General features: G+C 41.7%; 1 protein-coding gene across 3 annotated transcripts in view; it reads left to right on the top strand.

Annotated features, from left to right (window-relative positions):
- slc39a11 (solute carrier family 39 member 11) overlaps positions 1-27411 on the top strand; it is a 159477-nt gene that overhangs the window by 17084 nt on the left and 114982 nt on the right. For all 3 annotated transcript variants that reach the window (XM_017482565.3, XM_017482564.3, NM_001200685.1), the window contains 1 exon segment: positions 20321-20479. In XM_017482565.3, the coding sequence (XP_017338054.1) occupies positions 20321-20479 (159 nt within the window).

The following is a 27411-nucleotide window of genomic DNA, read 5'->3' as shown; positions in this document are numbered from 1 at the left end:
TGAATTGATTCTGCTGCTACCATTATCAATAAAGATTAGTGAGCCCATTCCAGAAGCAACTATGCAAGCTCAAGCCATGACACTACCTACACCATGCTTGACTCATGAGCAGATCCTTTCTTTTTCCACACATTGGCCTTTCCATCACTTTGGTAGAGGTTAATCTTGGCTTCACAACTTTTGTGGCTCATCTCTGTATTTCTTTGCAAATTCTGATCTGGCCTTTCCGATTCTTACTGCTCATGAGTGGTTTGCATCTTGCGGTATGGCCTCAATATTTCTGCTTTTGAAAGCCTTTTTCGAACAGTGGATTGTGATAACTTGCCCTGTGGAAGTTGTTGGTGATATCACTGATGTTTTTGGGTTTTTCTTCTCTGCAGACCTGTAGTGTAGACACCTCCCATGTTCTGCATCCACCACTATACAGCATGCATGGGCTCACAGTTCACAGTTGAAACACTGCTTAAAATCCACACCTATCTACTGTATCTGTGATTCAGAAACATGTCTGGGGTTACCCTGTAGTGTGATTGAGTGATGTACTCCAGATCTCAAAATCACCCAGTGTGGACAACTACGGATTTGTTGAAAAAAGAAAAGAAAAATTGATGGAGCGCAAAGACAACAGACATGTGAGATACAGACATGTAATTTTTTTGCAGAGAGAAGCCACTTTTGTTTGAGTTCCACTTAAATCTCTTTCTTAACTTTATGTATAATGCCTTCCGCTAATACTCTGCTCTCATGGATATCAAACAATTGCAAAGAAAACACAGGCTTATCAAAAAAAAAATTGTTAAATATAGGTGTGCAACAATTATCGGCACCCTTTGTGTGTGCCACACTGGTATCATGTAGATTCAGTGTTGACCTACAATCATCAAGCTTTTCTTAACATCAAAAGCTGTATGGGAGCTCATCTGCGATTTTGTCCTACTCTGCATTCTCGTTTTCAATCCTCGTCCAGCCGACCCGCGGTGGAGTGCGCTCGCCGGCTACCTTGCTGCTTTCCTCCTCTAAGGAAGCGCCACAGGAATCATGCTGGTGTTCGGGTGAGAATCAGACGGACAATTGCTTCCTCCATACAATCGATGGAGTTTCCCTTGGTTACTATAAGCTTGGAGGGAAATCCACTTGACGTGACGGTCATGAGATTACAGATATGTTTTTCATCTGCCTATTCTCCTGGACTTCCTACACTCATCTAATTGCTCTGCTCCTCCACGATTACGGATTTGTCAGAGAAGAGTGAACTGTTTAAATCTCCACCAACTGGAATTCGTTTCACCGGATCTGACCTCGTTACCTCAGTCTCCTCTGAATATGGCCCTAGTTAATACTAGGTTCGTATACAACAAAACTTTAATTTTAAATGACTTTTCTGCCAAACATAACTTGGATGTTTTATTCCTGACGGAGACCTGGGTTAGTCCTGGTGAGTCAACAGTCTTGGAGGAACTCTGTCTGCCGAACTGTTGTTTTATTAGTACTCCAAGGCCTTCTGGCAAGGGCGGTGGGGTTGTTATGGTTTTTAAACAGTCACTTAAGATATGGACAGTTTCTGTTGGGATTTACTCGTCGTTTGAGGTGCAGTGTGTTGCGTTAGAGTCGACCTCTTCCATGCTTTTCTGTGCTTTGATCTATAGGCCACCTAACCTGGACAATGCTTTTTTTATGTGATTTTTGTGAATTTTTAACTTCTATTGATCCGTTGTATGATCGTATGTTGTTATTCGGTGATTTTAATGTCTGCTGCCCTGGTTACTGAATTTTGTAATATCTTTGGTCTTATTCAACATATAAATCAGGCAACACATGTCCTTGGTCATAATCTAGACCTTATATTGTCATATGGAACCGCTGTTGATGATGTTAATATTGAAGATGCTTCCTTCTCTGATCGCAAGCCCATTGTTTTTAATGTCCCTGCTGCGAGCTCTGCTGTTGTGACTAGGCCTTCAGGCTATTACTCCCATTTTATTAATTCACTCACTGCCTCTCAGTTTAGTGAAAGTTATCGAGCTAATGCTGTTGAAACATCTATGTCTGGTGCTGCAGAGTCTTCTTCTGGGCCTGATGATTTGATTGCCTTATTTTTCACATTTTGCTCTAATATTTAAGATTCCATTGCTCCTTTTAAGCTGAAACAATCAAAGTGAAAGTCTTATTACTGGCTGGATGATAATACTCGTTCTCTCAGACAGGCTTGTCATAAAGTCGAGCGGAGATCGAAGCATGATCATTTAACTGTGTCCTTTCAGATTTTTAAAGATTGTTTAAGTTTCAGAATGCAGCAAAGTCAGCTAGGTCTAGGTATTTCTCTGATTTAATTACTACACTGTCAGACCTAAGATTTTATTCACCACGATAAATTCAATTATTAATCTGAGTTGCCAATCCCATGGGGAACCCTCGGCTGAACTTTGTGAGAAGTTTTTAAAGTTTTTTGCTGATAAAATAATTACCATTCGTTCTTCTATCACTTCTCAGTTCTCAGACCTGTCCCTGAATTCACTGGTTATACCGGTTTCCTTTGATCAATTTCAACATGTTTCTCTGAAGGAACTGTGTGATCTGGTTAACCAGATGAAAATAACGGCCACGGCACTTCATGTTGTTCCCTCTGTGATTATGAAAGCAACTGTTTCCTGAAATTGGCCCCAGTATCCAGGTGTTGATAAATTCATCTTTGGATGCTGGAGTGGTCCCAAATTGTTTTAAGAATGCTATTGTTCAACCTTTGCTTAAGAAAGAGGGTTTGGATGAAGGTTGCTTTAATAATTATCGGCCTGTCTCTAAGCTATTATTTCTGTCAAAGCTGTTAGAGAAAGTAGTACAGTCACAATTGCTCCTGTTTTTAAATTCAGCTAAATTGGAACCTTTACAATCTGGTTTCACTGCTTATCATAGCACGGAGTCTGCTTTGCTAAAAGTGTCCAATGACATTTTACTGGCAGTGGATGCTGGAAAAAATACTGTGTTGTTGCTACTAGATCTTACAGCTGCCTTTGATACTGTAGACCATACCATACTTCTTTGGCACTTAGAGCATCTGTTTGGTATCAAGGGTACCACCTTACAATGGTTCAGCTCATATCTTAAGGACAGGTCCTTTTCAATAGCGTTGGGTAATTTCTCCTCATCTTCCACTCCTGTTATTAGTGGTGTACCTCAAGGCTCCATTCTGGGCCCACTTCTTTTTAACTTGTATATGCGTCCATTGAGGAATATTATTAGAGCGCACAATGTCTCTTTTCATTTATACGCTGATGATACCCAGTTGTACATACCATTGAAAGCTGGTGACTCCATTCAGCCATTGTTGGACTGTCTGGACGATATTAAAAAATGGTTAACAAATAATTTCCTCCAACTTAATGAAGACAAAACTGAAATAATTGTTTTTGGCCCCCTGAGATTGAGAGATGGTCTCATTAATGAGCTTCGTAACCATTTCCCCTCAATTACTTCCCAGGTTAAGAACCTTGGCATCATTCTCGACTCAGAATTATGCTTAACCAAGCAAATAAATTTGGTCGTTAAGAATAGTTTTTATCTAAAACTACGGATTATTTCTAAACTTAAAACATTTTTGTCTTTCCAAGATTTGGAGAAGGTTATTCATGCTTTTATCACTTCACACTTAGATTATTGTAATGCATTGTACTTGGGTCTTCCTTAGTCATCTCTTTCTCATCTTCAGATGGTTCAAAATGCAGCTGCAAGGCTGTTGTCTAGGGCAAAGAAATTTGATCGTGTCACCCCAATTTTAGCATTGCTCCATTGGCTCCCGGTCCGTTTTAGGATTCAGTTTAAGATTCTGATGTTTGTTTTTAAAATGCTTAATGATCAAGCTCCTTCCTATCTCAAGGATCTTCTTACACCACATTTATCGAACAGACTTCTAAGATCTTCTGATAGGTTTCTTTTGCATGTCCCTCGTTCCCGGTTAAAAATAAAAATGCCGACATAACTCTGGTCCCTGCGAATACAATCAGAGCCCATGATAACTTTAGTCGCATTAACCATGGAATCTGCTAACAGTCTTGTTCAGAAAGGCGATTTGCAAACATTCACAAATTATAAAGTGAGATACTTAAACCTTCTGGATATGAAGCAGGATCACGAACAGTTGGTACTGATTCATGCTTGAGAATTTTTAGCAAATTGTATTATTATAAGGTATTTTTGGGGCACATTTCCTTCAAAAATAAAACTTCTCCACTGTCTTCAGTGGCTCTGATGCCAGGAGTACAGGACTCATTCATTCTTACAACCAGCAACAGAACGCCTATGTATGGAAAACAAGGCGGACTGTGTGCCGCTCACTCAGGGGAGGAGCTATGCTAATAGGGCAGAGTCCCTCGGTGGGGCTTGTTCCAATGTGACGTAAAGAAAATGAAAACTGCTCGTTTTGAGACACTGTATGGTTTATTGGGAATATAAAAAAAGGAGTGGGTGGATTTTTACCATTGTATGGTGGTTGTGTACACACTCACTCTGCCGACAGATTTATGTTCAAACACCATTTAAAAGTTAATTTTGCATAATGGGTCCCCTTTCCACTGTTCCAAGGACTGTTCCACAGGTGCATGTGCAATAATTGTTTATGGTTCATTGAACAAGCATGATAAACATTGTTTAAACTCTTTCCAATAAAGATCTGTAAAGCTTATTTAGATTTTCCAAAATTATCTTTAAAATACAATCTCCTGAAAAAGGGACTTTTTTTTTTTTTTTTAAAGTTTATATTTAACAAAGATTTTTATTATTATTATTATTATTATTATTATTATTATTATTATATATATTTTTTGATAAACCTAATTGTTTGATATCCATAAGTGCAAAAATATTTGTGATTTTTTTTTTAACAAGAGATCAGATGGTTAAACAATAAAGACAATTTTTCCACAGGTGCCTTTGCTCATATTTACCAAGGGTGCCAATATTGGTGGAGGGACCTGTATACAATATCTGTACATAGAACAACAACCTGGATCTGTGGCATTCTTATGTCTAGTGATATCTAATTAATATAATTTCCTGGTGTGAAGATCATAGAAGACTCCTCTAACTCTCACTCAACTCTTGACATTCTGCCAACTTCCTCTGCTAATCAGTGCAGTAAGTGTATTGAACTGATGTGCTGAGATTTCAAATGTATTTTATATAAACAGGATGTACAAGCCATCATCACATTAGTGAGCATGCCAAATGAATAAATCTCATTATAATGAGCAGTCATCATGCATGTCCTCATTTTCGTCTTTAAGAAAAATGCAATGCTCTTTATTTGCCATTACTCAAGAATATAAACAAACCCTAGGCTCTCTCAGATATGTTAATATCTGTTTAACCTGAAACTTTCTTACGTCTAGTGATATTAGGACAGAGGTCTCTAACTCTAATTCTCAACATTGTTTTTTAGTTAGTTGGCACAGATTAGTGTCGCACAGAATATTGCACCTGGATTATTTGTTAGATGGATTGAATTAGATGTTAAACACAGTCTATAGCACTAAAGGTCTCTCATTGGCCTGCTGTTTAAGTCAACATTATGTGACATACAGTGAGACCAGACAGAGTGGTAGGGGAAAAAACATCCTTTCACTTTCTTTAATGTAGAGAAGATTATATCTCTTTCAGAAATTATTGGAACACAGGCTGATTTTTAGTGCACCTCCTTATTCATACACATCAGTATTCAGGAGCAGTTCATTTTTAATATTCATTCTCAAACTCCTTTTAAACCTCACAACTTACACAGATGGCACACTGTGACCGTTGACCCTTATTGAAGTACTATAGTACATTGCCATGTCACTGCCTGCAACGTGGGACCGGTCGAGATTTTAAACCAGGAAGTGGAAAAAAGCTCAAAATTAACCAGCTTTCTCCTACAATTAAAATTAACGGATGCAAAGATTGTCTTTTATGATGTGCAATACGAACACCTCTGTTAAAATCTCCGAAAGTGTCAATTAGTGTTTCATGAAGCTTTAAATAAAACAGGGGGCTCACTTACAACTGATTGTCATCCCATTGACAAACACCTGACTTTTGCCATTGACAGACGTGTAATACGGGATTATTTTCCTCAATAAAGAAATGACCAAGTATAAATATTTTTGTCTCGTTTGTTTAATTGGGTTATCTTTGTCTACTTTTAGAACTTGTCTGGAAATGTGATGTCTTCGGTCATTTTTATGCAGATATTTATGGAAAATTCTAAAAGGTTCACAAACTTTCTTTACAACTTTGACTGTACAATTAAAAATCTTCTTAAATTGTGATATTATACAATTAGAGAGCAGTCTAGTTAATTAATACATACCCATAGATTAATTCTTATGAAATTACTTCTGAAAGAGTCAGCAATTGAAGATGAAATACTACAGTGGTGGCTGTGGCTCAGGTGGTAGAGCGGGTTGTCCACTAATCGTAGGGTTGGTGGTTTGATTCCTGGCCCACATCTTTCCACATGCCAAAGTGTCCTTGGGCAAGACACTGAACCCCCAAGTCCTGATGGCAAGCTAGCACCTTGCATGGCAGCTTTGCAGCCATTGGTATGTGTGAGTGTATGTGTGAATGGTTGAACGAAAAACTTTGTACTGCTACAAAAGCGCTATATAAGTGCAGACCATTTACAGGGAGAACCAAGCATCTACTCAGTGCTACTAATTAGTGGAGAGATATAACGTTCACAATTATGTTAAAACGCAGCATGACATTCCAGTTAATAAAACTGAATTAGTTCTTTCACTTTGCTTTTCCCCCTCAAGCTAAATTGCACAACTGATAATGCCCTTTTAACTTTTTAGCAGAAGAACAGCAGACTTAATTTAGCATGACTGTATGCTTTATATCACTTTACAGACACTTTTGCCAGCACCAGTTTGCAAAATGAAACAAAACATTAGGCATGTTACTTTTATTAAATTTAAATTAGGATGATGAAATAGTTGTTCACTGGTCACTTTATTAGAACACCATACTAATGCTTTTTTCTTTTTTTAAATCAAAGTCTTTTTTATTGTTATTTTCATAACACAACCGATGATGACAATAATAGCAATAGAAATAACAATAGCAGAAACTGATGAAGATGAGACAAAAGCAGTACCCTTGCTCCAACAGAGCTCACCATCCCCACTGCACCATTGTTTCACATCATGTTATACATATTGTTTAACTATAAAAACTGTCCTTTCAAATTGAGATAAAATCAGATGAAAGAATTTCTGTGAGAGGAGGAAAAAATGAACTAATGTAAAAGTAGGAGAAAGCTGATTAATCTTTAGCTTTTTTTCCGCTGTTTTCTTCTTCTGGGTTTGAAATCTCGGTCACAGGTAGTGAAATGGCAATGTATTATAGTACTTTGATGACGTGTCGGTGTCTCATAATTATTCATGAGCCTGCGTGTTTTTATCCTATGAGAAGATGCCGTCTCTTAATTATTCATGACAGCACGTGGTGCTTTCCTACAGATGTAGTAGATGAGAGAGACGTTCAAATGGGATGCAGGTGTTTGTTTCAGTGGTGTAAGAGTTCAAGTGTGTTTATTTGGGAGGGCTATGAGAATTGGAGAAACGTGGACTTCAGACTTGCTCATAAAAACAATTTGTGTCTACACAATGATGCTGTACTCAGTCCCGAGGACTTTTCTATCCCTTCAAATGAGGTATGTGTCTAATTTTAACCATGACAGTTTTACTTACCTTTTGAGCTAATTAAACCACTTAAAGCTCTGTGGGCTATTGCATCTAAAATTATGCAAGGAGTGTCCGCGTTGAAGGGAAGAGCCTTCACCTTTTATTCGTGAAAAGCTCGAGCCTATTAGCTAGTTACCATTTCCACACTTCTCCAATGCGCACTGCCTACGGTATTATTGTATGTTTTCCTCCATAGTCACTGCTATCTGCACTGCTATCTACTGTGTCTCCATTTAGCCCTGGGGATTCAAGAGGAGAGAAGTCCTCTGCCTCATCTGCAAAATTTGACACTATCCATTTTTTTTTTTTAGTGTTGTGAAGGCTCGCCTACCTCTTCCTCTCCTGCCTTTCCCTGCCACGCCCACTCACCCTTCCTTCTTGCACAGCCATCCACACCCATTTAAGTTGCATTTTTCAAAAACATTGAGAGGTAGATTTGAGCTAAAAGAGGGAGGTTTCATGGCCCTTTAAGGAGTGATGTAACAACAGCTATTGTTAGCTATTTTTGGGGACATATTTTCATGCTGAAAATGTGTCGTAAAGGGTAAAAACTACAGTTAGTACATAGCCTGAAATTCTGTTAGAATCCAAAGTAGAATTATTTTTATTTTATTTTATGGCATTTGGCAGGCACCCTTATCCAGAGCTACTTACATTTTTCTCATTCATACAACTGAGCATTTGAGGGTTATGGATACTAGCAGGAGTACCCGATCGCCAGGTTGGAGCTCGCGGGGTTGTGCTGGACGGTTGTACACTCGTTACTGTTACTCCTGGGCAGCTCTCATATGTTCCTGAACGATCAGGGCCACTCGGTCGATCTTCTCCTGCATCTCCTGTACATACCCGATGACCGAGCGGAATGGGGAAGGCTGCTCTTCCCATGCTTCCCGTGCCACATCGGGAAGTCCCGTGGACACATCGGTGTCCACGAGGTCACCGTCCGAAGAGGAGCTCGAAGGGTGTGAAGCTCGTGGATGCCTGGGGGCACTCTTGGACAGCGAAGAGGACCTATGGCAGGAGGAGGTCCCAGTTCCTCCCTTCCTCGTCTACCATTCGGTGCAACATCTGCTTTAAGGTCCAGTTGAACCGTTTGACCAGCCCATCTGCTTGTGGGTGATAGACAGATACCTTTAGGTGTTTCACCTGCAACAGCCGACACAGATCAGACATAAGCTTTGACACAAACGGGGCACCTTGGTCAGTTAGGATGTCTTTTGGGATCCCCACACGGCTGAACAGGAGCACCAGCGATGTTCCGGGAGGTGGCTTTATGCAGTGGTACCGCCTTGGGGTACCTGGTGGTGTAGTCCACGATTACCAATATATACTCATGACCTCGGGCGGATTTTGGGAGCGGCCCGACGAGGTCTATGCCGATCCTCTCGAAAGGGACGCCTATGATGGGAAGCGGGATGAGGGGCACCAGCGGGGGCTTCCTTGGGGCCGTGCGTTAGTCCTGGGGGCATTGTTGGCAGAAGCGCCGGACCTCTGTGTCCATGCCTGGCCAGAGAAAGTGTCCTTCAGCTTCTCCAGGGTGTTTCTTGCCCCCAGGTGGCCCCCGAGCAGATGGGCATGGGCCAGGTCCATCAGTGCCTGCGTTCTGGCTTTGGGGACGACCAAGAGGTCCACGGTTTCCTCTCTGCGGTTGGTCCAGTGGTACAGTAAGCCTCCTTTGAACAGAAAGTAGGAGGAGGGGAGTCTCTGGTTCGGGCTCTGGTCGAACCCCTCGATCTGGCGCACCTGGGCCCAACAATACTTCAGACAGCTGTTTTCTTTCCGCTCTTGGCCAAAGTTCCCCTGCGGTTTACCTGCTGGAACACAGTCGAGAGCGGGTTAGTGTGTGTGTGCAGCTTACCTTCTGTCCCGGCATCCTCCTCGCCTTGGGCCATGTAGGCCTGCCACACTCGTGCCTCCTTCGCTCGCTGGGGCGGTTTCGGTAGGTCCAGCGTGGGGAGGACACGCCCTGCTGGCCAGATTTTCTGTGTCTTCTTCGGCATCCCCTGGTCCGGCTCACTCGGTCTGGGCTCGCCCTCGGGTGTCCCGTAGTCTGGGCGGCCTTGGTGGTGCTGTCCCTCTTCGCCGAGCGCCAGGGTGGTCAGGGTGCATTCCAGGGCGGTCAGTAGTTGCCTGGGTGTCCCAGGGGCTTGCATTCCCATGGCCTGGCGTTCTTTGGGCAGCAGAGTCCTCAGGAACCGTTCCACGGCCACCCTCTCTACAACCTCAGTGGCAGAATGCAGGTCTGGCTGGAGCCACCTCTTGGTGAGGCACAGGAGGGTGTCCATCTGTCCATGTCTCTTGGCTCCCAGCCTGTAGCTCCACCGGTGGAGCTCCGCTGCCGCCTGGAGGGGGTTCCGCCCACACCATGCCAGGATCTCTCTCTTTACCTCTCCGTAGTCCCTCGCGTCCTCCGGAGCGAGGGCATAGTAATCTATGCATGCCTCTCTGGAAAGCAGCAGGCTGAGGATGCACGGCCACTCTTCGATACCTCAGCTCTCCTGGTGAGCGACCCGTTCGAAGGCTTGCTTCCAGGTAGGCCTCGATATCGTACTCTGGGGACAAGTGGGGAAGCAGGTCCTGGGCTTCTCGGCTGGTATCAGGGTGAGGAGGGGCGTCCACAGAGGTCGTGGCTTTCAGGGCCAGCAGCTCCCGGGTTGTGACCTATAGGCTCTGGGCAAGCTGCTGTGTTATCGTCTGCTGCTGGAGGCTGGCCTCCATTAGTTGCTGCAGCAGGGAATTCATCTAATGAAATATTTATTTATTTATTTTTTTTTATAGGGGTGGATCTGTGCTCATGCCTGCATCATCCACCAGTGGAGGGAACTTAGCCAGTGGGGGACAGAGCACAGACTCACAGGAGGCCGTTTCAGTGTCTCTCGTGGAGAAATTTTATTCACCAACAGGTTGTGAGAGGGTGTGAGAGCTCATGATGGACAAAGAGGTGTTGGTCTACATTTTGGAGCCCTGATGTTATAAATAGTGGTTTCTTGGTCCTATGGGGGAGTATGAGGTGAATCTGTATTTTATCAAGCTAATGGTCTTTCAAAATGGAAATCTAGTTCTGTTTCGTAGCTTTAATTAGAAAGATAAAGTGAGAAGATGCATGTCTTGGGGGAGATTTAAGTGATGGAAGTTCTGTTTTTCTCACTATCTTTATGATAAGCACTAAATTCACACTGACATGTTGCTAGCGTGGCCTCATTAACTCTGTTAGACTGTGAGCTGAATGCAGCAGTGGACTTGCTGCAGGCAGTAAAAGTGATATTAATCTTTAATCAAGGGAGGAAAAAGACAAGTTTTAAAAATCTGTTTTTAAAGCTGTTTTCAAAGTTTTGACCGTAGGCCAAAAGTCTCCAGCCAAACTAAAGCTATATCTAAGACATAACAGCTTAGTGTTAAATTGGAGGCTGTGTATTTGCCTGTGGCGATGATGATGATGATGATGATGATAAATCCTACAAGATCAAGCTTCTAGGATGATGTGGTGTTGAGCTCGGTAAAGTGCCATCAGTAAAAATAGTTTGTGAATGAGTCATTCATTTTGAACAGTTCTGTTAAATGAATCATTTGAATCATTTTACATGCATGTGTTAGGGATTTCCCCCTCGCCCCGAATACAGACGCGTGCAGCGTGCATAGCGCTCGCTTCACTCAGCATGCGCTTCCGCATTCTTAAGACTTTGTTGACGTTACCATGTGTGTTCTTGTTTTCATTCAAGTCTTGTCTCTGCCCCCATATTGTTATTGGTTGTTATCCCATTGTGTCATCATTATCAGCTTTTTCTGTTTCCCCATTGATTAGTTTGTGTATTAAAACCCCTCATGTGTCTTTGTACGTCACAAATATTGTGTTTCATTGTTTGCTGCCTGAGCCATACAGAGCCATTTTTCGCCTCTGTGTATATTGTTCCGATTATTTGACTTCTTTCCTGTTTTTGATGTAAATGTTTGGCTTCACCTAGTCTATACTGTTTGCTGATTGCCTGACCTACACCTGTTTTTGGATCTTGATATTGCCTTTTATTTTGGACCTGTCTGCCTGCCTAATTAAGAACTTTTACTGCACTTGCCTCAATCTACACTCACCTCCATTACATGACAGCATGAATTATTTTTTTTAATAAACACACAAGCTTGGTCATATTAGCTGAAACTTGTTTTCTCTAACAATATATATATATACACAGTATCTCACAAAAGTTAGTACACCCCTCACAATTTTTGTAAATATTTATATCTTTTCATGTGACAACACTGAAGAAATGACACAGTAACAGTGTAAATTTGCTGTCCCTTCAAAATAACTCAACACACAGCCATTAATATCTAAACCGCTGGCAACAAAAGTGAGTACACCCCTAAGTGAAAACGTCCAAATTGGGCCCAATTAGCCATTTACCCTCCCTGGTGTCATGTGACTTGTTAGTGTTACAAGGTCTCAGGTGTGAATGGGGAGCAGTTGTGTTAAATTTGGTGTCATCGCTCTCACACTCCCTCATACTGGTCACTGGAAGTTCATCATGGCACCTCATGGCAAAGAACTCTCTGCGGATCTGAAAAAAGAATTGTTGCTCTACATAAAGATGGCCTAGGCTATAAGAAGATTGCCAAGACCCTGACACTGAGCTGCAGCACGGTGGCCAAGACCATACAGCGGTTTAACAGGACAGGTTCCACTCAGAACAGGCCTCGCCATGGTCGACCAAAGAAGTTGAGTGCACGTGCTCAGCATCATATCCAGAGGTTGTCTTTGGAAAATAGATGTATGAGTGCTGCCAGCATTGCTGCAGAGGTTGAAGGGGTGGGGGGTCAGCCTGTCAGTGCTCAGACCATACGCCGCACACTGCATCAAATTGGTTTGCATGGCTGTCGTCCCAGAAGGAAGCCTCTTCTAAAGATGATGCACAAGAAATCCCGCAAACAGTTTGCTGAAGACAAGCAGACTAAGGACATGGATTACTGGAACCATGCCCTTGGTCTGATGAGACCAAGGTAAACTTATTTGGTTCAGATGGTGTGTGCGGCGGCAACCAGGTGAGGAGTACAAAGACAAGTGTGTCTAGCTTACATTCAAGCATGGTGGTGGGAGTTTCATGGTCTGTGGCTGCATGAGTGCTGCCGGCACTGGGGAGCTACAGTTCTACTGAAGCAGAGCATGATAGAAGCAGAGCCTCCCTTCGGAGACTGGGCCACAGGGCAGTATTGCAGCATGATAACGACCCCAAACACACCTCCAAGACGACCACTGCCTTGCTAAAGAAGCTGAGGGTGAAGGTGATGGACTGGCCAAGCATGTCTCCAGACCTAATCCATATTGAGCATCTGTGGGGCATCCTCAAATGGAAGGTGGAGGAGCACAAGGTCTCTAACATCCACCAGCTCTGTGATGTTATCATGGAGGAGTGAAAGAGGACTCCAGTGGCAACCTGTGAAGCTCTGGTGAACTCCATGCCAACGAGGGTTAAGGCACCGCTGGAAAATAATGGTGACCACAAAAAATATTGACACTTTGGGCCCAGTATCGACATTTTCAATTATTGGTGTACTCACTTTTGTTGCCAGTGGTTTAGACATTAATGGCTGTTTGTTGAGTTATTTTGAGGGGACAGCAAATTTACACTGTTACACAAGCTGTACACTCACTACTTTACATTGTAGCAAAGTGTCATTTCTTCAGTGTTGTCACATTAAAAGGTATAAACAAATATTTACAAAAATGTGAGGGGTGTACTCACTCTTGTGAGATACTGTGTGTGTGTGTGTGTGTATACATATATATACATATGTATGTATATACAGTGAGGGGAAAAAAGTATTTGATCCCCTGCTGATTTTGTATGTTTGCCCATTGACAAAGAAATGATCAGTCTATAATTTTAATGGTAGATTTATTTGAACAGTGAGAGACAGAATAACAAGAAGAAAATCCAGAAAAACGCATGTCAAAAATGTTATAAATTGATTTGCATTTTAATGAGGGAAATAAGTATTTGACCCCTCTGCAAAACATAGTACTTGGTGGCAAAACCGTTGTTGGCAATCACAGAGGTCAGACGTTTCTTGTAGTTGGCCACCAGGTTTGCACACATCTCAGGAGGGATTTTGTCCCACTCCTCTTTGCAGATCTTCTCCAAGTCATTAAGGTTTCGAGGCTGACGTTTGGCAACTCGAACCTTCAGCTCCCTCCACAGATTTCCTATGGGATTAAGGTCTGGAGACTGGCTAGGCCACTCCAGGACCTTAATGTGCTTCTTCTTGAGCCACTCCTTTGTTGCCTTGGCCATGTGTTTTGGGTCATTGTCATGCTGGAATACCCATCCACGACCCATTTTCAATGCCCTGGCTGAGGGAAGGAGGTTCTCACCCAAGATTTGACAGTACATGGCCCCGTCCATAGTCCCTTTGATGCGGTGAAGTTGTCCTGTCCCCTTAGCAGAAAAACACCCCCAAAGCATAATGTTTCCACCTCCATGTTTGACGGTGGAGATGGCGTTCTTGGGGTCATAGGCAGCATTCCTCCTCCTCCAAACACTGCGAGTTGAGCTGATGCCAAAGAGCTCCATTTTGGTCTCATCTAACCACAACACTTTCACCCAGTTGTCCTCTGAATCATTCAGATGTTCAGTGGCAAACTTCAGACAGGCATGCATATGTGCTTTCTTGAGCAGCGGACCCTGCAGGCACTGCAGGATTTCAGTCCTTCACGGCGTAGTGTGTTACCAAATGTTTTCTTGGTGACTATGGTCCCAGCTGTCCTGAGATCATTGACAAGATCCTCCCGTGTAGTTCTGGGCTGATGCCTCACTGTTCTCATGATCGTTGCAACTCCACGAGGTGAGATCTTGCATGGAGCCCCAGGTCGAGGGAGATTGACAGTTCTTTTGTGTTTCTTCCATTTGCAAATAATCGCACCAACTGTTGCCACCTTCTCACCAAGCTGCTTGGCAATGGTCTTGTAGCCCATTCCAGACTTGTGTAGGTCTACAATCTTGTCCCTGACATCCTTGGAGAGCTCTTTGGTCTTGGCCATGGTGGAGAGTTTGGAATCTGATTGATTGATTTCTTCTGTGGACAGGTGTCTTTTATACAGGTAACAAGCTGAGATTAGGAGCACTCCCTTTAAGAGTGTGCTCCTAATCTCAGCTCATTACCTGTATAAAAGACACCTGGGAGCCAGAAATCTTTCTGATTGAGAGGGGGTCAAATACTTATTTCCCTCATTAAAATGCAAATCAATTTATAACATTTTTGACATGCGTTTTTCTGGATTTTCTTGTTGTTATTCTGTCTCTCACTGTTCAAATAAATCTACCATTAAAATTATAGACTGATCATTTCTTTGTCAGTGGGCAAACATACAAAATCAGCAGGGGATCAAATACTTTTTTCCCTCACTGTACATATATATATGTATGATAATTGTACTTCACCTAATGTTTTATTCTCTGATTTTTGCCTCACAGCTCTGTGATGGTGCTGCACATCTGTGATGTAGTGCCCATTTTTATGAATTGAACCACTTTGCTTCAGGAAATTTCAAGTGACTTGCCAGCTCTGTGTTGTGAATTAAAATAACCAACCATTGTAAAGTTTATCTGAGCCAGTATGTTTAACGGAAATCAATGTGAAGCATACAGTCATATCTACAAATATTTTGACATTGAGAAAATTTGTTATTTCAGATTTCTGCCCACTCTACACATCCCTGTTCAGTCCATCCCCACTCAACATATCCCCACTCAACATATCCCCACTCAACACATCTCCACTCAACATATCCCCCCTCAACATATCCCCCCTCTACCTATCCCCACTCTACCTATCCCCACTCAACATATCCCCCCTCAACGTATCCTCCCTCAACCTATCCATCCTCAACCTATCCCCACTCAACCTATCCATCCTCAACCTATCACCCCTCAACGTATCCCCACTCAAGATATCCCCACTCAACACATCCCTGTTCAGTCCATTCCCACTCAACACATCTCCACTCGTCATATCCCCACTCAGCACATGCCCACTCAGCACATCCCCAGTCAATACATCACTCAACAGTAAAGTTCATTCTCTTGAACAGATAATCATTCTTGTAAGCAGGACTGAACTGTCCTGTGTGAAGTTCTCCCATTTAATTTATCCTATGTGAGCTATAAAAATAATAATAAAAGAAGCCTCAGGAGTATCTGTGTCATTTTGCTGCATTAGGCATTAAGCGGACATGGTGATTGCTGTTGAATACTAATGCAGCTCAAAGGCAAAATGTTCATTTTAGTAAAGTTGATTGTCTTCTTTCTTTCACCTTTTCTTAGATCACATGTTGAGTCAGATAGTTTTTTGTCAACGGTTCTTTTAGGCTGGACGATCTGGCCAAAATTTATGTCACGATATATTTCTCAATTTCTGTCCATATGATATAATACCGATATCGAGATGACCAATGTAAAAGCCTCAGGAAAAACTGCCAAGAACGCCCACAACGGATGTCTGTACCTACAAACTTCTGAAAAGCCCTCATACAAACAAGAAATGTGAAATTAATATTTATGCTGAGGACGAAATACAGCAGGTACTGGACACGGCAACCCGCAATGAAAAAGTATACTTAACCCACTTATTATATTTTTAAGCGAGCTGGGCGTTGTTCATACAGGAAAACTCGTGCTCGTGCACGTTCGTCTCAGTCGTCTCCTCAATAGCTGATAAAATCCGTTTGCTTAATTTAAGTCTAGCATTACAAGCATTCTGAATTCCCTTTACTACCACTGCATGTCTCTTTTCCAGCGTTTTCTCAATTACCTCTTTAGCAAAGCAATACATCACAATCAACAGCAGCACAGCTTGAATCTCCTCCATGCTTGTTGTTGTTGCAGCGTCGTTATCAGATTGCAGAAAATAGACTGTCTTTTTATAAAACACAAATCTTTATCCAAAGATAAAAACAAAACAAAAAAGATTCCCTGACCGGGAATTGAACTCAGGCCACGGCAGTGAGAGTGCAGAATCCTAACCATGAGACCACCAGTTTGGTTTCAGCAAACTCTTTTGTTACTGTTCAGAGGTTTGGGTTCCAGTCAGAGCCTGCTACGTGTTTTTAAGAGCTGAGCAAACATTTCACATTATTACATCATTAAAATCAGCTAACTTTGTGTCAATAATCCCAGCCTGCTCCCAATCAACCACAACCGGTTGCGCCAGGTCTGCATCAAAATAGATCGCTGTATCTGTGGTGATGCAGACGTGGCGGTTCTCGCCGAGTCCCCAGGAGGCGAGCGCATCCAAGTCCAGCTGCAATTGCTTCGCCCATGTGATCCTCAGGAAAGTAAACTGATTAGCGGCATAAGCTGACAAGCTTCCAGTCTTGGTCAATAAAGCGGACTGTCAGGCTCAAGTATGGTTCTGAGGTTCGGCTTCACCACAGGTCAGCTGTGGTCGCAAAATGACACTAACCCTCCACCCTTTCCCTGACTTCACCATAAAGGGTAGGTATAGCTGTGAGTGAAAAATATTTCTGGCCACGGTGCTCATATCTGTGGTCGACGACTAACATTATTTTCCTGAAGCCCACGTTTTCCACCGTACTAAACGATATCATGTCCTTAGACAAAAAGTTTGTAACAGCCTTAGTAATACCTTTATGACGTTTAGATTGTTTGTCATAATGCATGAATGCAGCCATCTGTGTTTGCTGCATGGGTTTCTCTTTTGACACAGCTGGGGATGGGGATGGGGATGGTGGTGATATTTCAGAGACAGGTTGGCTTAAACTTTTATGGTGCCTCATCTTCTGACTCTCAGAATATTTTATCGGGTGGAACTGTTTCAGATGCCGGAACAGATTTGATGTGTTCCCGCTGCTAGTTGGCACCACTCTCCGGCACATTTTGCAGCACACTGAAACCTAAAGTTTATCAGATCTTAGATAGCTGAACCACTACCATACCACTGAATTAGTCTTTCCTCTCATCAACCATTTTGTCTTCTTTCTCCTCACTTGTGGAAGCTCATTCAGTCGTATTTGTATTGTGGTTAGGGATACTCATTTTGTAGCTAAAAGTTGCCACATTGGAGCTTAGCCTACTACTGCTGAGCACTGGCTGCGTGTCTGTGGTGTACATCATCACGCATGTAGCCAATAATGTTCTGTTCTTTCTGCTTGGCTTGAATACAATGAACTGACGCCTGCGCCCTGAACATCAGTCAGTGATAAATGCTGTAATGCATGTCGAAATATCGGAAATGTGTTTAAAAATCACATCACTGTTATTGAAAAAATTTATATTGCGATATATATTGATAATGATTTATTGTCCAGCCTAGGTTCTTTATGTATCTGTAGTTGTGTATGAGGGCTATTTGTAAGGAAAAGGGCATGGGTTTGAATGAGATGTAGTGGTGATGTCTCTTTGTGGTCCTGTGCTTTAATTAATAAAAGGTCTTGGGGACAAATGAACACATCTTCGATCATCCTCTGCCAGAGGATGTTGGACTCTGGAGAGAAAATGAAGAGCGCTTCTTTAGGATGTTATACCTGTAGCTGTGATAAATTAGACCAAATGTGTAAACCAAATCTAATGCCTGTTACACACAGCTCCTGGCATGACCAACTGGCTGGATTTTTTTTCTCTCTTCAATCATAAATCAGTGTATGTATTTGCATTACTGGGCCTACATGGGTCCACTGCATTAGACTTCCATAGGGGAGCCATTAGTTTTAACACAGTTTTCCAGCTACTTTTTAAATAAATTATTTTGTAAATAGACAAACTATTTATTCGATGGAGTAGTAGATTTCAAACATCTAAAAATATGAACATAGTTAATAAATTATCACACATATTTACTGTATATAGAATCCAGAGGTAACTGCAGTGTACTTATGTAATAATTGTGGAAGTAGTAAAAAATAGTTCACTGAATGTTTAGAGACACAGGAGTGTTATGGACAAAAGTCCTTCATCAGCTGTGCAGGCGCAAAGTGCTTCTGAAACTGTCGGTCAGTGAAAGCAAAAGCTATCCGAATTGGTTGATGTAATGGCTGTAGTCAAAACATGACATTCATTCCATGGGGTTTTGAGAGTGTAGGTGAGCTTGTTGTCCTCAATAGACAAGTGGATGAGCTCCTCAATACATTGCTCACATAACAACTAGCGATGCACACAGAGATGCCATTAATATTATGTTCATCATTGCTCAATATAATGATCAGCCAGTCTCCTCTTGGTTTCTCCAGTGTACAGCTGATTGCATCTATTGAAGGAAAGACAATAAACAACTCCTGAGTTGATGAGTAATAAAAACTGAGCCTTTAGGGTGTGTTGTTAGTGGTTATATTAAAAAAGTTGCATATTGAAAGTGTAGAACGGTTGGACGTAGAATTGTCACAGTTTCTATCCTCACGCAATCACCGTAGGAATTGTTTATTGTCTTTATTGTCTATTATTGTCTATTATTACTATTGTCTGTACTTCCAAAGGCATAGATAAGCTTGGTTCCTTCTTTTCTATGGTTTAAATTTGTGCACATGCACAGATGTAGGAGTACAAAAGATGTCAAAAGATTAAGAGCTGAAGAATACAACTGTTGGGCTAAAATGCAGGTACTTTTATTGCTTTTCTGAAATCCGATAAGCTCCAAAATGACGAGATATAGTATGTTGTGTAAGCTATACAATATCAAACCTGTTGTGTTTTCAGATGAATTGAGTACAGGATTTCCCCAAGTGTATATATACTAATATTTTTTCTTTAAAATTGTAAAGACTCCCATTGCTCAAAATCCGTATCCTTAAATGAAAACAGGTTTTCATTTTCTCATTACACCTCAAAGACATCTCCTCGTTTGTCATAGTCGTGCAGTGCACAACAATGAGTTATGGTTATGGTAGAGATATATGGCTTGTGCAATATTGATTTTTCCCTTTCTTGTGATTTAACATAAAACAATGGCATTAACCGATTTTAGTCCAGAATTACTAGCAAAAAAAAGACAGGAAAAGGAGTATTTCCGTCATTTCAGGTTTAAGCAGAGGCGGTGGTGTAATGCTATTAGCAGCTGTTTGTTGCCAGCAGCAAATTGTGAAAACTCAAATGAATGGTGAATTTTATGTGATTCATCACTAATTCACAGTAAACAGGTGAACATACATTAATAGATTTTATTTGACATCAGTGAAAATCAAAATCTTGAAAAATGTAGGGGAGCCTGCGAGTCCAGGCTAGAGCATGTTTGATGAGAGAAGAGGGACGAGGCTTACAGCTTCGATACAAAATGCATAAGGTTTGCAGATCTGGTAATATAATATAATCAGAATAAATGTCACTGGATATTAGGGCAGTGTAATATGTTGTAAGAATGATTCAATCATTATATTACACATGCCTAGTGAATGGGTTTAAAATGGGTTAATGGTCAGCTTTTCATTGCTGAATTGGTTAAACTAGTGCCCTCATTTCAAGTTAACAGTTGCAGAACCTTTGGTAGTGGAGTGTCTGAATTGAGTCGGTGTAATTTTATGCCTTTATTTGAACTGTGAAAGTTCTTCTGTGTATTCGGTCAAGCCATCATTGATTTAAAATTTTTTTTTTTTTTATTCTCATCCACAGGTGATGTTGGCAGCCTCATATTGGTCCCTGCTGGCCCCTGCTATTGAAATGGCAGAAAAATCTGGGAAATATGGGGCTTTTGCATTCCTTCCTGTTGCTATTGGTTTTGTCCTGGGAGCAGCATTTGTTTATTTTGCTGATCTGATGATGCCGTTTCTGGTGAGTGGTTTATTTGTTCTTTTGATACAGAGGACTCTTTGGACTAAGTCTTGTATCTGCATTAGAAGGCCTCCTGGTGTGCATCTGACATATGGGTGGAAAACAATTTTACTTTGACTTTTTTTTTTTTCCTTTGGAAATTGGTTCAACATAATTCTATAAGTCCATTTCAGTTCCAGTTTGTAACACTACAAAATGCTGTGCTGAGAGCTTTAAGCAGGGATTGAACAGACAGGTTATCCATGTCCAAACTCTCGTATGGTAGATCACAAAGATGGAGCACTACACCCAGATGCTCACTGCCCACATGCTGAATGCAGACACACCAATATCACCCTAGTGAACCCTATCACCATGTTAATAAATACTTTTATTGTTCAGTCATCTGTTATTCATGTATTGAATTGTATAGTTGTAATGAATGTGTGAGTCCTGAAAGTCCTATAAAATCAATATGTTATGATGATAATTGATGAAAAGGTTACACAGGTTCATTATATGTCCTACTGATTATGAATAAGCTTACCTTTTGAGATTTAAATGTTTAAATTGATTTATTTATTTATTTTTTCATAATCCAATTTCTGACAGTGTTCAGTACAATTGAGCATTTCTGCAATGGAGGATCATGCCAAAGATGTAGTCATGTTACATGTAAATCAAGTGTATGCAGCAATGACAAAGACAAACACACTACTAAACGATGCTTTCTATTTTATAAAACAGTAGCATTTCATACATTAATACATTTACAGCATTTGCCAGACATCCTTATCCAGAGCGGGTTACAATTTTCTCTGAGCAGTTGAAGGTTAAGGGCCTTGCTCAAGGGTCCAGCAGTGGCAGCTTGGTGGTGCTGGGATTTGAACTCCTGACCTTCTAATCAGAAGTCCAATGGCTTAACCACTGGGCTACCACTTCCATAGCAGCTGAGACATCAGCCTCCAAGCAGGGTATTTGCTGATTTCTTCCGTTTTTGTGTATATCTCTTACTAAAGTGTTTGAAATGAAATGAAAACAAAATCTAAGATAAAACAAAGGCAACCTGAGTAATCAGAAAATCCAGTTTTTCTATTATATCGTTTACTATTGAAGCAAAACAGTTATCCAATACCAACTGGGCCTATGTGAAAATGAATTTGCCCCCATAGTTACTAATTTCCCAAATCTATGAAGCTGCATTCATAATGGGGTTCAGCTGGACTAGACACAACCAGGCCTGATTACTGCAAACCCTGTTCAATCACATCAACACTTAAATAGAACTTTTTCAACAGCATGAAGAAATCCCAGAAATGATTAGGAAGAAGGTGATTGAAATACATCAGTCTTTGAAGGGTTACAAAGCATTTTGCTAAAACACACCTTGATGATCCTCAAACCTTTTGGGTGAATGTTCTGTGGACATGACTAGTTGAAAGTGGAACTCTTTGGAAGGCATGGGTGTTATGACCCCATCTAGGCTTAGGTCGCACAGCGTAAACTGTGTAAGGTGTAAGGTTATGTAAGGTGGAGTGAATAGTATGTCATATGTGTATGTGTGTATATATATATATATATATATATATATATATATATATATATATATATATATATATATATATATATATATATATATATATATAAATATAAACAAACCGTGGAAAACTTCAGTGTGGACCAAGGCCAAAACAGCAAAAACAAATCACTGTTTAAGGGAAACTAACTTACTTAAAATGAAAACAAAACAAACGAAAGACACTTTGCTTCCCTACGCTCCCTTACCAAAAACAGAGACAAATGCCCACACCCAACAGAAATTGCAATCACACACCTACTACCGGTGAATATATGCAATGTTTGATATTTACAAGAATACAAAAAAATGTGTCTATATACAAATCTAGACAGCTAACAGATATCAAAAGGCAGATCAAGCTCAGAGTCAGGACAGACACAGTTCAAAAACCAGAAATATCACGCAGAAAGTACAGAGCGGACTAACAAGCACAACCCAAAGACAAAACAAGTGAGCATTGTCAAAACAAAGCTGATCGCACTGGCTTCCGTCGACGTTAAATACTGTCAGCAATAGATGACTTCATGTTTGGGTCGGAAGCAGCACTCAAAGCTGAGGAAGCAGCATCCAAGGCAGGGTAGGACGGCCCGGACTGGGTTCTGGAGTGGCCTGACCTGCACAGATTTAACACATGAAAGCACACAAAAACATACTCGTGGAATATTGCTGGTTGCAACACCACCCACACAGTGTCAGCCACTACATTAAGTGTACCAGTGCTATGGGTGATGTCCAGATTAAATTCTTGGACAATCAAAGACCAGCACATCTGGTTGGAGTTACACATCTTATGCAGGAATGCTAGTGGGTTGTGATCTGTGCACACATGGACTGGAGCAAGACACCAAGGTACGCTTTGAAATGTTGCAAAGCCATTTACAGGGCAAGGGTCTCCTTCTCACTGATGCTGTAATTAAGTTGGTGCTTCAGGAACTTCTTGGAGAAGAAGCACACAGGCTGATCAACCCCATGGTCATCCTCCTGAATAAGAACAGCACCAGTGCCACTGGCATCGACTTGCAGCTTGAATGGTTTGTTCGGATCAGGTGCAGAAAGATCTGGACAGCAGGTTAATAGGAGTTTTATTGAATCAAAGGCAGATTGGCACTCTGGTGACCACTTGAACAATACACTCTGGCGTAACAGTGATGGGTAAAACAGCATCAGAAAAGTTCTTACAAAAACAATGAAAGTAACCAGCCATAATGAAAAAAAAAGAGTGGAGGTCTTGTCTGGTCTTGGGAGCAGGAAATGCACAAATGGTTTGGATTTTTGCATCCTGCCCAACAGGTTTATCAAGGTAAGAGACAACCCCTTTGCCAAATTCACATTTATCCAAGTTCAATACCAAGGAAGCATTTGAGAGGCGTGTGAACACACGCTCCAGCAGTTGCAGGTGCTGTTCCCAAGCATCTGAGTAGACCACCACCTCATCAAGGTAAGCAGCACAATTCAGGACCTCCCCAATACACGGTTCATGAGGCACTGAAAGGTGGAAGGTGCATTCCGGAGCCAAAAAACCATGACGGGATACTCAAGGAAAATTTCTGTGGTTGCAAAGTCAGAAATTTCAGATGTCCGTGGGGAGAGGGGTACCTGCCAATAACCTTTTAAAAGGTCCAGCTTACTCGTAAACTTGGCTGTGCCAATGCAGTCTACGTAATCTTCCATTCTGTGAAGGGGAAACAAGTCAGGCTTGATTACTACATTTACTTTTACAGAAGACATACAATTTCTACATAGATGTAGACCATCTACCTTTGGGGAGTACTTGGAAGGTATGACATTACCCTCTGCAGGCAGAGGAACTACTGGAACCATAGAAGAGTTGTGCTTTGACTCAGGGGACGTGCCACGAGCATGGTATAGTTTATGTAAGTGAATGTGGCAAACAACAAAAGTGGAACACTCATTCCAGTCCTTCCCCGTTTCCATACAATACGAGCGCAGCATGTTCTTAAATGTTTAATGGAACCACTCAAGGGCACCTTGTGACTCAGGGTGATAGGCACTAGAGACCTGATGGTTAATTTGATGCTCTTGAACCACCTGAGAAAACAGCTGTGACATGACGTTAGAGCCACGATCGGTCTGTATACATTTAGGCATGCCAAATGTAGTGCAGAATTTTACAAGTGCTTTAATGACAGTCTTTAACTTGAGCGTGTGGATAGAGAGATCCTCTGGGAACCTTGTGGCAGCACACATGAGTGTAACAATTACCGAAAACGTCTTGAGCAGGGGACCAACACAATCAACAATAATACGCTCAAATGGCTCAGTTCTAATCAAAATGGTCTGTAGTGGTGCAAGTGGATTAATTAGATTATTATTTGACGTGTGACATTTTACTATTATTTGATGTGTGATATGTACGACAGTAGCGTGCTACATCACCCTTCATGCCAGGTCAAGCAGAATATTTCAGTGCAAGCAGGTATGTCTTATGAATCCCCCTCTATGCCCAGAGCAAGCATGGACATGACATACACTTAAAACTTGGTTTCTGAGGGAACAAAGGGCCACCACCTAGATTGCTTCATCAGTAGAACTCGGAGGATACCATTTCCTCATTAACACATCATGCTCAATAAAATAAGCAATGGGATGATTCACCAACTCAGACTTCTCCACTACAGACTCAAAACAGTGTGCTAAGAAGAGTCTGCTTTTTGAGCAGCCACTAACTGGTTACGTGTTATGGGCAGCTCAACATCTGACTTGCAACTAAGACTGCTGTCACCCTTAGGTGGCATAGCAGGCCCAAACTTGGACTTTGTCCATCAAGGGTTCCTCTGGACATAGGAAGGACTGGGCACGCATTAACACACAGGCAGGAAACTCGGAGTGGTACTGGGCAGCAACATCAGGACCATTATTCACAGGATTAGACACAACTTCAGGTAAGGAAGACCCATACCAGCTATATCATTTTCCAGAAAAAAGGAAACACCACTGACTGGCAGAGCTGGGCGAACAGCCACCTTCACAAGACCTGAGAAACCCTCAGTTTCCAAATACACATTGCACACGAATAACAGTCAGTTCAATGCCTTGAATTAATACGAATTAATACGTCACTTTCTAAAACAAAGGACTGAGCAGCACCAGTGTCTCTCAAAACCTTAACAGGGTACTTCACCTCTACGCTACCTAATGACACATGACCGGAAGAGAAAAACGATTCAAATACATGTTCAACATTGGGCTGAGGTACAGAAACATTGGACAGAACATCAGCGGAGTTAACCTTCCTAACTGAAGCGTGCTGTCTCCTACCTCTATGCTTTAACCCTAGGCACATGCCAGTTAAGTGACCTTTCTCATGACAGTAAAAGCACTTGCAGGTTTCAGGAGGGGAGCCAGGGGGTGTGCGAGTCTGGGGAGGTTTATTGGATGACTTTAATGGGTGCAAGGACGCATCCTTACGAGAAGAATTTTGTGGGTTTACACAAACTTGTAGGCTAAAATGGCAGCTTTAGACAGAACATCAATCTTTTGCTCATTCAAATACACTACTAACTGCTGACCAGTTAGTAGACAAGATTTAAATTCCTCCAACAACATCAGCTCTTTAAGCTGTTAAAAACTCTTCACACTGTTTGCCGAGCACCATTTATCAAACAAGGTGGAATTATCCAGAGCGAACTCAACATAAGTCTGGCTGGATGATTTAACAGAGTTTCAAAAACTCTGACTTTATGCTTCAGGAAGCGCTCATATGCGTGGAGAACAGTAGCCTTAACAACCTCGTAATTTAAACTCTGTTATAGAGTGAGGGCAGAGCATGCTTCCTGAACTTTACCTGACAATTTGCAGTGCAGTAAAAGTGTCCACAAACTTTTGGGCCAGTTTAGCGTAGTCGCTGTTCTCTCGAACACAGAAAAATATGCATCAACTTCATCCTCTTTAAAAACAGGCATTAAACCAACATGTCGGATAACATCAGAAGCAGGCTGACTCACTGGTGAGGAATGGATCGGAGCAAGCTTCTTCCCCTCAGTGTCCAACTCCCTCTCCCGAACATGTAGCAACTGTGTCTGATACTCTTGCCTCTTAATTTCCAACTCCAGCTCCTTCAGAGAGAGCTGCCAACCAGGGTCTACTGAACCGGCCCGCGGCCGTTCAGGGTCAAGATTTTACCCAACACACCTCCAAGCTCTGGAACAGCCACTGCTGTGCCAAAAGCCTGGATTGGCAGAACGGCGACACCTGGAAGCACTTCATCCTCAGGAAAGACCTGTTGACCCACTCGTGCCTCATACAGCACAGCCTTAACCATCTTCTTACTAGCTAGATGCAGCACTGAAATATTAAAGAAGTCTGCAATCAGAAGTCATCTTTTCTACACTTACCAAACTCCTCTAAGGTAGAATAAAGCGTAAACAAATTCAAATCAAACCCTGCCATACTCACAAATAACAGCCAAACTACAATATGATGCCACTGACAAAAAAAAAAGAGCACTAAAACCAACCGCAAAACATCAAGTACAATTATGCACACAAAGCTGAGGGAGCAGCATCCAAGTCAGGGCAGGAACGGCCGGACCTGCATAGATTTAACACAAAAAACACACAAAAATATACCTGGTGAATACTGTGGGTTGTATCAGCGGTCTCGTTATATCTGGTCGTAAACCAAACAGAGAATTCCACAAAAAGATCACCGTACCTATGATCAAGCATGGTGGTGACAGTGTGATGGTGTGGGGATGCTTTGCTGCTTCAGGGCCTGGGCAACTTGCAATAACTGAAGGAAACATGAATTCTGCTCTCTACCAGAAAATCCTAAAGGAGAATGTCCGGTCTTCAGTCCGTAAGTTGAAACTCAAGCACAAATGGATTATGCAGCAAGACAATGATCCAAAGCAACCAAAGTCCACGTCTGAAAGGCTCAAAAAAGCAAAATGAAGGTTTTGGAGTGGCCTGACTTGAACCAATTGAGATGCTGTGGTAGGACCTTAAATGGGACGTTCATGCTTGAAAACCCTCCAATGTGGCTGAACTAAAGTAGCTCTGTAAAGAAGAGTGGGCCAAAATTCCACCACTGCACCGTGAAAGACTGATCTCCAGTTATCGGAAGCGTTTGGTTGCCGTTATTGCTGCTAAAGATGTCACAACCAGATTTTAAGTTTAAGGGGGCACATGGGTGATAGGTGTTGGATAATTTTTTTTTTTGCTTTAATAAAAATTTTTAAACTATTTTGTGTTTACACAGATTGCCTTTGTTTTATGTTGTATTTTGCTGGAAAATCTAAAACTATTTAGTACGAGATAGACAGAAAGGTGGTATGTTGGGTTTGCTTCCAAAACCGCAAGCAAACAAAGAAACTGGAAATTGAACTGCCCCTTCATAAAGTGATATAAGCTAC

Source organism: Ictalurus punctatus, chromosome 13, assembly GCF_001660625.3.
Source record: "Ictalurus punctatus breed USDA103 chromosome 13, Coco_2.0, whole genome shotgun sequence".
NCBI lineage: Eukaryota > Metazoa > Chordata > Actinopteri > Siluriformes > Ictaluridae > Ictalurus > Ictalurus punctatus.
This window is presented reverse-complemented; position numbering and strand designations above follow the sequence as displayed.